The 13896-nt window shown below is 42.4% G+C and overlaps 1 protein-coding gene across 3 annotated transcripts in view; it reads right to left on the bottom strand.

The window, feature by feature from the left end:
* Positions 1-13896, bottom strand: part of LOC126241230 (integrator complex subunit 1) — a 304834-nt gene that overhangs the window by 166854 nt on the left and 124084 nt on the right. For all 3 annotated transcript variants that reach the window (XM_049947990.1, XM_049947989.1, XM_049947991.1), the window contains exons 12-13: positions 6690-6836; positions 651-826 (exon numbers count right to left, since the gene is read on the bottom strand). In XM_049947990.1, the coding sequence (XP_049803947.1) occupies positions 651-826; positions 6690-6836 (323 nt within the window). The remainder of the gene's footprint in view (positions 1-650; positions 827-6689; positions 6837-13896) is intronic.

Here is a 13896-nt window from a genome sequence, read left to right as displayed (position 1 = left end):
TGTTTCCCAGAAGAGGTATGAACTTCAAATTAAATTAAACACACTGCCAATGTCTTGATTTGATGCTTTTATCAGCAGCGTATAAATGAAACCAGTGAAGGACTGTGTGCTTTGCAAGGAAAAGCAGTTTCAGACACTCAGCTGACTTCTACAATGTATCAAGTATAAAAATAATACTGTTCGGAATTAACAATACTATGCGGAGATGCCGAGTCACAGATAATTACACATGCAGTCCTAAAACATATACCACCAAGGTGACAAAATCTGAGTAGTTTTTGACCCACTCTTCATAGAAAAGTTAAGGAATTCAATTTAGGAACAGTAAATTGTTCTGAGTTAATGAAGCCTTTCAGCCAGAGACTCAGATTATAATATTTATTTACAATATATTGCTTACATGAGATATCTGCCAGATTTGAAGGTTGAACAGGAAAGCTCATTTATCTTTTATGACATTTCCTGCATTGGCAAATGTATCAGGCCTATGTCATTTATTTTAAATCTTGCAAGGTAAATAGTATGGTAGTGGTGGTAAGTTCCTATGGGACCAAACTGCTGAGGTCATTGGTCCCTAAATAGTATGATCAGTCTTATTGGCAACAGGAGTATCTACCATTATATACTAGTAACAATTTAATGTAAATTACCCTGAGGGCAAGTTGATGTTGTCTGGATGATGATATGCAGTAAGATTGAACAGCAAATCTATTATCTCTAATTTGTTTGCCTCCAGCATTGACATCATCTCACTTGGTAGTGCAGCAGCCCTCTTTATCAGTTGATCAGCTAGTTCCAATGTGTCAGGTGGAGATAGATGATGTTCCTGTAAGCAACGGCTATATGAAGTGTCTTACGCATCCGTAACATTAAGTGAACTATCTGTTAGTATTCGGCAGATCCTGATGATAATCACTAAACAGAAATTTTTTTATGTTGTACAATAGTTTTTATTTATCCACTCAATAGGCTCACATCAGGTGAAAACTGCCTGTTGTAACTGCAAAGAAAATAACAACAGAATGAACAGAGATCACAGCTGATACGGAAATTACCAGTATTCAAGTTGTGCAGACAGATTTATTAAAAAAACTGTTAATTTACAACATTAAACAGCATAGTCAATTAATGCAAAAATTACTTTTGTATAAAAGCATCCAAAATTTTCTGTGTTATCTCAATTTGCCTTGTCATTATTTTATTTTACATTTATGACAGGCAGTAGTCAATGTTCCAAGGAGTTGAAAACCAGTTAGTGTACAAATAAAAATTGTTGCAGAAGAAAGGAAGTGTTTCCAGTTTGCAATAACTATCTACTCACAAAAAAATCTACTCACTCACAAATGTACACTGACAACAAGGAAAATTTAAAATGAATAACAACACTTATTTGGAAAAGGCACTATTTAAAAAGTAGCTCTTCTAAGCATTTCACAATCAATTATAATACAACCTACATATGAAGATACAACAGAGTTCTCAGCTACGTTCACTAAAAAACCGTATAGCACATCATGAGTTACAATGTAATTAACGATAGCAGGGTAGGGGTGGGGGAAGATGCTAGTGCTGCCAGTGGGAATGTGAAGGGATGTGGTGAGAACAGGACAGGGCTGCTAGGTGCAAGATGCAACACTGGGAGGCTGTGCATGCGGGAATGGTAGAGACAGGTGGAGAAAAGGCACTAACGAAGGCTAAGGACCGGGGGGGGGGGGTTTACAGGAATGAAGAATATGTTGTACGGAGGTTTCCCTCCTGTGCAATTGAGAAAAGCTAGTGTCGATGGGATGAATCTAGATGGGAAGGATGTAAAGCAGTCACTGAAGTGAAGCACAGTGTGTTGCACAGCACATTCAGCACCTGGGTAGTCCAGTTACCATTTGGCAAGTCTGACAGTGGCCATTCATTTGGACAGACAGCTTGTTAGTTGCCATTCCCATGCAGAATGCAGCGCAGTGGTTCCGGTTTAGTTGGTAGACTACATGGCTGCTTTCACAGATGGATCTGCCTTTGATTGGGTAGGAGATGCCAGCCAGAGATTTATTCACAATGCAGTACGCCCAACTGTTGCTGGTTACTGTGCCCCAACAGAGGGACACACTACTCTCAAGGACGAACACCTTTAGCTTGCAACCTACCCTGCCACATAAGAGACACCAACCACTTCCTCCACCAACTCTCAACAGTTTTTGTTCCTTTAGGTCCTAGAGCTCTGCTGCACACTGTTGATGCTACCTCCCTTTACACTAACATCCCCATTGTCCGTGGCCTTGTCACTACTCAACACTACGCTACTAACACCTGACTGACTCTAAACCTACATCTTCCTTCCTGGTCATATGACCAACTACATTCTAACAACAATTACTTCTCCTTTGAATACATCATCTACAACTATACCTGTGATACAGCAATGGACCCCCATATGGCACCACCCTATGCTAACCTATTCAATGATCATCTAGAGGAATCTATCCCAACCATTGAAACATCAAAACCCTCACCTGGTTCAGATTCATTGAACAGATCTTCTTGATATGAACTGAGGATGAGGACATCCTATCCACGTAACTCCAGAACCTTAACATCTTCCCCCTGTAAAAGCTGTACTGTAGGGTAGATGTGGGCAAGTGGTTCTCTCCTGGAGTTTGGCAATGAAGAAGGTAGTCAGTGAATTGATAGAACACTTCACTGATGGACACAAACACACATGGTTCAGCACATCTGAAACACACGGAGTGCAGACAATGAGATGTGATCCTCGTACCCCAGTCCAGTGTGGACATTCCCAATGCAGGTGTTCCCTGTGGATGCTACAGGCTGACCCGCTACCTTGGCATAACAGCAGATGGCAACTAATGGCTGCAGGGTGTCAGCATGGCTACAAGGTAACGTCTTCGTGTCCAGGTTGGACACTTAGGCAGAGGGCATTGGTACATGGCCTTGTGAAGGCAGTAATGTAGATGCAGTGATGACTGATACAGGCTGTGCATCATCAGACAGCTCAGCTGTGACGACACTGTGATGGGCTGGAGCTGGTGGTTTAAATCCTGTTTCCACATGCTAACAGATGCAGAAGGCCCTTGTACTGAGGCTGCATCGAAACGTATGGAGCAGATCCGATGGCCTGGAGTTGCATAACTGGAAGAGGGGCGGTGCAAGCCCATGTGTTGTCAAGAGGGATGAAATGCGCAAGCCCAACTGCAGAAGCTGTGTCTCTGCTGACGCTGATGAACTGGCACGGCATCTGCTGACAGATTGTGGCCTGGTTTCGTTGCTGGTCTGTTATCCTGGTAGTAGCCAGTGCCTGGGCCATTACACCACATTTGCTTCACCTGGTCCTTAGGCTGATAAACTACTTTCCTTGATGTCGACCAAGGACAGCTGCATCAGTACCTCCATTCACATTAAAACTACCAAGCACCTGCATAGCCTAGCCACCCATGGTCGGCTCATCTGTAGTGACAACCAATCTCTCTCCAAATATGCCAAAGGCCTCATTGAAGTCTTCATGGACCAAAACTACCCTTCCAACCTCGTCCTGAAACAGATCTCCCAAGTGTTGTCTCTGATTATCTACCTCTCCCCAATGTAACTCCCCACGTGATTTCCCCTCTACTTACCGTCCAGTCTCAAAGGGAGCAGTTGTCATGAGTTGGTACCACCAAATAAAAAAACAAATGAATCACATTCTCGACCAGGGTTTTAACTACTCTCATTGTGCACTGAAATAAGAAATATCTTCCCCACTATTCTCTTCACCTTACACCTGCCCAATCTCCACAGTATCCTTGTTGGTCCACCCCCTTGCCTCAGGGTTCATATCTCTGCAAAGACCTAGATTGAAGACCTGTCCCATACATCCTCCCTCTACCACCAACCTACTCAAGTCCCATTACTGGCTACTCCTACATCATCAAAAGCAAAGCCACAAGCACTACCAACTAAGCTCCAACCACTGTGCCACATTCTACGTGGGCATGACAACTAATAAGCTGTCTGTTCACACAAATAGCCACTGCCAAACTGTGGTCAAAAGACAGAGACCAACCAGTTGCTGAACATACCACACAATACGATGTTCTTCACTTTAATGACTGCTTCACAGCCTGTGTAACCTTGACTCTTCACACCAACACCAGATTTTCTGAACTGCACTCTCCCTGCAACACAATCTTCATTCTCTTAACTCCCCCAGCCTCAGCCTTCGTTAGGCCCTATCCCATGCCAGTACTAAACATGCCTTCTATCCTGCCAACACATCTACATAGTTCTTTCCCCCTTCAATAATTATATCCTCCCTCTTTCCCCCTCTTCCCTCCCCCTGCACAGCCCCCCAATGCTGCAGTTAGCAGCCCTAACCTGTTGTCATCATGTTCCTGCATGCTCCCACAGGCAGAATGAGTTGCTTCCCCCACGCTTACTCTGCTATCTCTAACCCTCCCCACCCTACACTCCTTCCTTGCCGCCCTCCCCCTCCTTGCCTGTGTGGTCCCATTGCCCAAAACCTAGCCTCCCACATTAAAGACATCAACCATGTCTTGCAGCGCTCACCACAAACCCTTACCTCCTGGATCCCTATTCGTCACTGTCGATGCAACCTCCCTATACTCCAACAACCATCATGCCTATGGCCTTGCCGCGATTGTACACTACCTCTCCCAAAGCACTGCAGATTCAAAACCCACCACTTCATTCCTCGTACACCTAACCAACTACATCCTAACCCAAATGACTTCACCTTGAAGGAAAGGTATACAAACAAATTTGTGGCACAGCCACGGGAACCCGCATGGCACCCTCCAATGACAATCTCTTCAAGGGCCACCTAGAGAAAAGGATTTCTAGTTTCCCAAAATGCCAAACCCCTGGTCTGGTTCAGATTTATTGATGACAATTTTATAACCTAGCCCCCAAGGCCAAGACACCTTATCCTCTTTCCTCCACAATCTCAACACCTTCTCTCCCATCCATTTCACGTAGCCTTCCTCCACTCATCGTGCCACCTCCCTAGATGTCCATCTCAGATGGCTACCTCCACACCGCAGCCCACACCGCAGCCCACATCAAACCCACCAATCACCAACAGTACCTGCACTCAGACTGTTGCCACCTCTTCCCCACCAAAAAATCCCTCCCATACAGCCTGGCCAACAGTGGTATACGCATCTGCAGTGATGAGAACTTCCTCGCCCAGTATGCTGAAGGCCTCACAAAGGCCTTCACACACAGGAAATTCCCCCCAGGCCCAATTCACAAAGAGATTTCCCATACCATATCCTCACACACTCCTGAACCTCACATCCATCCCAAGAACCAACCACAAAGAAGCGTCCCCCCCTCATCACCCATCACCACACTGGACTGGACCAACTGAACCACGTCCTCCATCAGGGCTTTGATTATCTATCCCCATGCCCTAAAATGATGGACATCCAACCCAAGATACTTCCAACCCATTGCAAAGTGGTGTTGTACCGCCCACTCAACCTCCACACTAGTCCATCTCTGTACCATTCCCATCCCCAATCCCATGCCACAGGGATTATACTCCTATGGAAGACCCACATGCAAGACCTGCCCAATCCACCCACCTAGCACCACCTACTCCAGTCCCATCACAGGCTTGTCCCAGCCCATCAGAGGCCGGGCCACCTGTGAAAAAAGCAGTGTTACATACCAGCTCTGTTGCAACCACCACACAGTGTTTCACATTGGTGTGGCAACCAACCAGCTATTAGCTTGAATGAATGGCCACTGCCAAACCTTTGCCAAAAACAAGATAGACCAAACAGTAGCACAACATGCAGCAGAGCACAACATACTAGATTTCAATGGCTGCTACACAACCCGTGCATTCTTGATCCTCCCCACCACCACCAGCTTTTCTGAGCTGCACATATAGAAGGTTATCCTTACAGCATATTATTAGCTTCCATAACCTTCCTGGCCTAAACCTAAGGTAACTTGCCCCCCCCCCTCTCCCACCCCAACCCAGTACACTCACTGTGTTGGGCCAGTAAAGTGCTGGCAGTCAACTGAGCACAATGGAGGAAGACAGGCGCGCGCGTGCAGGCGTGCGTGTGCGTGTGTGTGTGTGTGTATCAACTTTACTGGATTACAAGACTATTAGCAATCCCGTGAAGCCTTAGAGATAGAATATCATCGAAAAGAATACCTAAGAAAGTGAGAGATGGTGTTATGACATGAAACATTTTGAGTGACAGAGAAAAGGAGATGGATGAATTAGTGACTACTATGTCTAGATAAAATCAAGAGGATACTACACATTCTACTTGTTAGAACAAGGATAAATATAGATTTTCATAATTTTCTTCATAAAATTGTGACTGACAGTACAAGTCTACAAATACTAACAAAATGAATTTTCATTTACTGCATTTAACATTCCTTGTGAAAGAACTTCAGTACTATCCTGCACAATACAAAAGCTCAATCCAGTCATCTGTTACTCGAGCCTTTTTCCCCCACTTCAGACTTTCTTAGCAGAAATTTAGTAATAGATAACTTTGTTACCCCTTAGGAATGCAGCAATAACACCCAATATACAAATCTCCAATAATACAAACTTGTTTATAAATCAAGGAAAAAAAGGATAATCATAGGGAACAGAGTAATTTATAATGCCTTAATATTAGATTAAAATTTCATTAGCTCATGATGCTTACCTTTGAAAGTCCAATGAGGAATATATTGATTAAGGTGTTGTCTAAAACAGGCACCTCAGAGGCTAACCTGAACATCAGACTTCGCTCATTCTCTGGAGGCCACATATCCTTGTTGTAATAGTGTTCCTGATGTTCCATAAAAAGAACCTTTAAAAAACATAATTTTCCAAAGTTATTTCCTTTTCTTCCTAACTGCAACCTCGATTAGCTTTCTTACTCAACTAATGATGAGTTATTAGTGAGTCATTACACACTGTGAATAATGTATATTTATACAATTTAATTCTTACACACAGTTTACAATGAAGCAACATGATATGCAATATGAAAGCTAATGCAACTTGTGATATGACGCAGAAGCAACCAGCATCGGCACAGCTCACAGAAAGATAGCGGAAGCAGCTTAACTTGTTCACATTGGGACAGTACCAAAACAACACTGATACCTATATCTATTGAACTGTCTGGCGCAAGAAGGCTTGCTGGTTGCTCCATACAACTTCTATCATACGACAGAAGGTAAAAAGCACTGTTCTGCCTTCACATGTGTTTTCCACTGTGCAATCTTACTCATTCGGCCTTGAGGAAACTATGTGGCAAAAAAAATTTAATTTCTGCACATCTTACAGTCTGATACCACAATATTATGAAAAAGGATAGATTGCAATTCATCACATGGTGGAAATGTTAAGTCACAGATAAGTACAACAAAAAAACTGTTAAACAAATAAGCTTTTGCCCAAAAGGGCATTCATCAGAATTAGGCAACATACACACACAGATTCATGCAAACACAACTCACACACACATGACCACAATATCTGACGATGCCAGACAGTGAGGAGCAGTGCACGATGGGAGAAACAATGTGGGTAGTGGGGTAAGGAGGAGGCTCGGATGGAGGGAAAGAGGTATAGCAGGGTAGGGGTGGGGGGATGGTCAAGTGCTGCCCATCAGAACACACAGGGTCGAGGTCGAGAGGGTAGGGCAGCTGGGTGCAATTGGGAGGTTAAACCTGGGGCAGTGTGAGGAGGGAGCGGAAAAGGATAGAATTAAACAGACTCTGGGTGCACTGGGAGAATATAGGGCTGTCTAGTGTTAGAGTGGGAACAGGAAAGGGAGTAGGTGATGTAGGACAATGATTTATGAAGATTGAGGGCAGGAGGGTTGTGGGAACATAGGATATATTTATTTATTTACACATCTTAGGACCAAATTGAGGAGCAAATCTCCAAGGTCATGGAACATGTCAGTACATGACATTACAACATAAATGTAATAATAGATAAAAATAAAATGTTTATGAACCCAAAAAAAGTCAATCCATAAGTTTAAGTAAACGCAATCAATAAGACAACAGGAATCCGCTTAATTATTCAAGGAACTCCTCAACAAAGTGGAAGAAGTGAGCCATGAGTAAACTCTTCAGTTTCGATTTGAAAGCACGTGGATTACTGCTAAGATTTTTGAATTCTAGTAGTAGCTTACTGAAAATGAATGCAGCAGTATACTGCGCACCTTTCTGCACAAGAGCTATGGAAGTCCAATCCAAGTGCAGGTTTGATTTTGCTGAGTATTAACCGAGTGAAAGCTGCTTATTCTTGGGAATAAGCTAATATTGTTAACAAGAAATGACAGTACGGAATATATATATACTGAGAGGCCAATGTCAAAATACCCAGACTTGTGAACAGGGGTCGACAAGAGGTTCATGAACTTATTGCCCGAATCGCCCGTTTCTGAGCCAAAAATATCCTTTTAGAATGGGAAGAGTTACCCCATAATATAATACTGTACAACATATGCGAATGAAAATAAGCAAAGTAGAGTAATTTTCATATTGAATGATCACTCACTTCAGGTACCGTTTGAATAGTAAAAATGGCAGCATTAAGTTTTATGAACAAGATACTGAATGTGGGCTTTCCATGACAGTTTACCATCTGTCTGAACACCTAGAAATTTGAACTATTCAGTTTCCCTAATCATATGTCCATTCGGTGAAATTAAAACGTCAGGTTTTGTTGAATTGTGTGTTAGAAACTGTGATTAAGTGTTAGTTTATTTTCTACAAGCCATGAACTTTGGTCATGAACTGCACTATTTGAAACCAGGCCTATGTTGCACACAACATCCTTTACTATCAAGCTAATGTCATGAGCAAACAGAAATATTTTAGAGTTACCCGTAATACTAAAGGGCATCATTAATATAAATAAGGAACAGGAGTGGAGCCAATCTGATCCCTGGGCACCCTCCACTTGACCATACCCCGCTCAGACCCCACATCACAGCCATTCTCAACATTGTGAATAATGACCTTTTGCTACCTGTTGCTAAAGTAAGAGGTGAACCAATTGTGAGCTTCTGGAGCAATATTTTGTGATCAACACAATCAAATGCCTTAGTTAAATCAAAAAATATGCCCATCGTTCGAAACATTTTGTTTAATCAATCCAGCATCTCACAGAGGAAAGAGAATATAGCATTTCCAGTTATCAAACAATTTCTAAAGTCGACCAGTACATTTGATAACAAATTGTGTGATATAAAATAATCAATTATCCTTACATACACAGCATTTTCAATAACTTTAGCAAACACTTATGACAGAAGTAGGCCTAAAATTATCTACATTATCCCTTTCTCCCTATTTATAAAGCAGCTTTACTACTGAGTACTTCAACTGTTCAGGAAACTGACCATTCCTAAAGGAAAAATTACAAATATGGCTAAATACAGGCTAACATGTGCAGGCTAACATGTGCAGCACAGTACTTTAATATTCTGCTAGGCGCTCCATCACATCCATGAGAGTCCTTAGTCTTCAGTGATTTAATTATTGACTCAATCTCCCCCTTGTCATTATCACAGAGGAGTATTTCAGACATCAGTCTCGGAAAGGCATTTGCCAAGAGAGTTATGTCATTCCCTGTAGAAACTGAATTTTTATTTAATTCACCAGCAATGCTCAGAAAATGAATGTTAAATACAGTACATACAACTGATTTATCAGTTGCAGAAATTTTTTTACTACGAACTGACTTTATATTGTCGTCCTTGTGCTGCTGACCAGACACTTCCTTCACAACTGACCACATGGTTTTAATTTTATTCTGTGAATTAGCTATTCTATTTGCATACCACATACTCTTTGCCTTCCTAATAACATTTTTAAGCACCTTGCAATACTGTTTGTAATGGGCTACTATAGCTTGATTGTGACAACTTCTAACATTTTGATATAATTCCCTCTTTGTTCTACATGATATCCTTATCCCACTAGTCAGCCACCCGGGCTGCCTATTACTGATAGTACCCTGTTTAAAATGTTCCAACAGAAAGCAACTCTCAAAGAATGTGAGAAATGTGTTGAGGAAAGCATTATATTTATCATCTACGTTATCGGCACTATAAACATCCTGCCAATCTTGTCACTTGACAAGATTCAAAAACTTTCGATTGCTCTTGGATTAACTTTCCTACATAGTTTGTAATTATATGTGACATTTGTTTGAGTACAAAAGCCTTTTAATGTTAAAATTTGTGCATCATGGTCTGAATGGTCATTCACCTTTTCACTAACAGAATGCCCATCTTGTAATGAAGAATGAATAAAAATATTGCCATGGCTGTGCTACTGTTCCCCTGCACCCTAGTTGGAAAAAATACAGTCTGCATCACATCATATGAATTTATGAGATCTACCCATATCCTTTTTCTTGCTCAATCATATACAAAATTTATATAGAAGTCACTACATACAACTAATTTCTGGTACTTCCTTCAAAGTGAATCAAGAACCCTCTCTAGCTTGAGAAGAAATGCTCTGAAGTCAGAGTTAAGGGACCAATAAACAACAACAATTAGAAGTTTAGTTTCACTAAATTTAACTGCCCATGCACAATATTCAAATATCTGTTCAGTGCAGTGCCGTGATACATCTATGGACTCAAATGGAATACTTTTTTTTTTTAGCCGTAAAAAGCCACTCCCCCACCCCACAAGGAACTCCTTAAAAAACAGCCAGTTAATCTGTATCATGGTAAAGGAAGCCTCTGAATAGCCTAATTATTTAAGTGGTGCTTCGACATACCAATAATTTCAGAGTCAACATCTATAAGCAGTTGACTAACTTTATCTCTAATGCCTCTTATATTTTGATGAAATATGCTAATTCCTTCTCTACTTGGAAAAATGACGTCCTCTGAATGTGAGGCCTTAGTTAGAAGGACTTCCTTTAAACATGTATACCTATCAGCTGACTTCAATCTAAAAAAGGTGCAGCTCTAACACCAACTACTACAAGAATTTTTCCATGAGTGACCACCACCACCCACTACACTGTCACCTATAAGCTTTGCCAGCCTCCCCTTCCCATACCTATTGAGGTGCAGGCCATGCCAAGTGAAACCCGATCTACTGATAGACCAAAATGGCACCACTGAAATGTGACCCATGCCCTCTGCCATCAGCGCCCTCACTAGCCCCGTGTTAACGCGCCTTACAGCCGCATCAAGATGAGGCTGATTATGACGCTGAAACACTTGCACGAAATGCACATTAGTGCCACCAGTTTGAGTCGCTATCTTTACCAGGTCACCACCTAAATCATTTTCGCTGTCCCTATAAAGACTGTTCCCTGCTCCAGCCACTGTCACTACCTGATCCTCCTTCGTAAAATTCCTACGTAACTCCCCTATGCTGTCAGTCACCTGAGCCAACCCTGCACTAGGCTTCACAATGCTGGTGACCTGGTACTCACTCCCCACCACTTCCTGCAACTGCTGGCCCACACCTCTGCAGTGTGAACTACTTAGCAGCAGAACCTTCTTCTTTCTGTTATGCTTTGCAACTGTCCTGGGCCTCCTAACTGCTGAGAACTGCTGCACGTCCCCTACTTCTACAGGTACACGAGGCTCCTCTCCACTCAACTCAACTCTGACGGTTAGTCAAATCTATTGCAAATACGCAAAGTATAATTGCCTGAATACCTCCTCCTCCTAGCTGCCTTCTTGCCAACTGCCCAGTTCCCATTCCCCACCACCCTTCACACCCTCCTCACCCTATGTAGTTCCTCCATTACACGTTGTAACTGCACCTGAAGGGCACACATCTTACGCTCCTGCTCCTCTATCAACTTATTTCTACTACAGATTTTGCATTCCCAAGAGAGGATCTCGCTACAATGCCCACTGGCTTCCCCACTGCATCCCCTCCGCCAATGGAAACACTTTGAACAAATTCAACACCATAACCCACTACTCACAAACCTACGACAGAGTCCACAATTCTCACTCACGGTAAAATTTTACAGTAACTGAAAAAACTATGTCTACATTACCAAAGTTCAGTTACACCAGTAGAACTATTTATAGAACTAACAATAGTGGTCTTGAAATTCTCTGTCTTCTAAGAAAGCAACTACTTGTATTAATACTACTACACCACAGCTAATACCAATACCAATGAAACTTCACAAAATTACTAGCTAAAACCAAAAATTCAAGTGGCCACTGTAACACTCAATGAAGTTAAACACTGAATGAAAATTTTACTGAAATATTTCACTAAAAACAATAAGAAATGGCAGCTGAAAAGTGAAGCACGAAGTTTACTTAACGACTTCACCGCACAGAAAAGTCTAAAAAACACAGGGAGCAAACATTTCCTAAAGTTTATTAAATCGTATTTTGCCACAAACAGCATGAAACACTGCTGAAAACCATTAAATTTAATAACTGTTTAACAGTGCACAAATAACTTTATCAGTACTTAGCTTTATAACTGCTACAGCTGCAGGGAGAGTTCCCGTCTGCACAATTCAGAAAAGCTGGCTACATCATTACCTTCGTCCATCAAACCAACTAACCACCAGCAATACCTCCACTTTAACAGCTGCCTCCATTCAATAACAAGAAGTCCCTTCCATACAGCCTAGCCACCCGTAGCCATCCCACCTGTAGTGACGAGCAGTCCCTCCCACTGAGGTCTTCACAGAGCATAATTACCTTCCCAACTTTGTACAGAAATAGATAATCCATGCCTTATCTCTTCGCCCACCCATCAGCTCCCAAAGTCCCACACCATGTGGCCACAGAGGAGCACTGCACTCATGACTCTGTACCTCCTAGGGCTTGAGCAACTGAATCAGCTGAATCACGTTCTGCCCAACACAACATTCTTCATTTTAATGGTTGCTTCACAACCTTTGCCATCTGGATCCTTCCTACCAACACCAGTTTTTTCTAAATTGCACAGCATATCCTATGTTCCCATAATCCTTTGGTCTCAACTTTGTTAGTCATTGTGCTTAACTATCTAGCCCCTTCCCTGTTCCCATTCCAGTACTACACAACCTTCTATTCCACCATGCAGCCACAGTCTTTTTACTTCTGTCCTTTTCTGCTCAGTCTTCCCCCTACCCTCGATATAACGTCCTAACTGCACATACCTCCCCTACTTTCTCCTCCTTGTCCCTGTGTGCTCCCACAAGCAGCACTTTACCATTTCCCATCGCCCTGCTATCCCTCCCCCTCCACACCCCAGTCGCCTCCTTTTGCCACCACCCAGACTGCTTTCCCCATCATGTGCTGCTGCTCAGAGTCCGGTCTTGGCAGCCAGAGACTGTTCGTGTGTGTGTGTGTGTGTGTGTGTGTGTGTGTGTGTGTGATTCCAATGAAGGCTCTTTTGGCCGAAAGCTTACTTTTTGTCAGACAAGTAAGCTACAGCTTTCTGTTGTGCCTATCTGTGACTCGACATCTCCACTATATGGGGTGTAGAACTGTTGATATTTTTAAAAATATCGGGAATCTGATATATTGATATTTAAAAATATATATATTGCTGATTTTAAAGCTGTGTATTTAAGTACTGATTATTATTAGATATTCTGTACATCAACAGGCTAGCAGCCTGCCTGTATGCCCTTGGAGCAAGAATTGAAAGGTGAAAGTGCGAAAACAATGCCATTTCACAACTGGCGATAACTGCTTTGCTAACAATGGTAACTGCATGTAAGTGGCACACTAAAAGGTGTCTGATGGGTCAGTCGTTCGGCTTCATCACATAACGGATTTGTCCGGAACACTTCACCCCAATCTCCCTGCTTCTTCATTTCTGGCAACACGTGACCTAGCGACTGTATTATCAAAATTGCATGGTGAAACAGTTGCAGTTTCTGTTGGTAATACCAAGTGCCGATTAC

The sequence above is a fragment of the Schistocerca nitens genome, chromosome 1, assembly GCF_023898315.1.
Source record: "Schistocerca nitens isolate TAMUIC-IGC-003100 chromosome 1, iqSchNite1.1, whole genome shotgun sequence".
Taxonomy (NCBI): Eukaryota; Metazoa; Arthropoda; class Insecta; order Orthoptera; family Acrididae; genus Schistocerca; species Schistocerca nitens.
The sequence above is the reverse complement of the archived record's forward strand: the minus strand, read 5'-3'. Positions and strand labels throughout refer to the sequence as shown.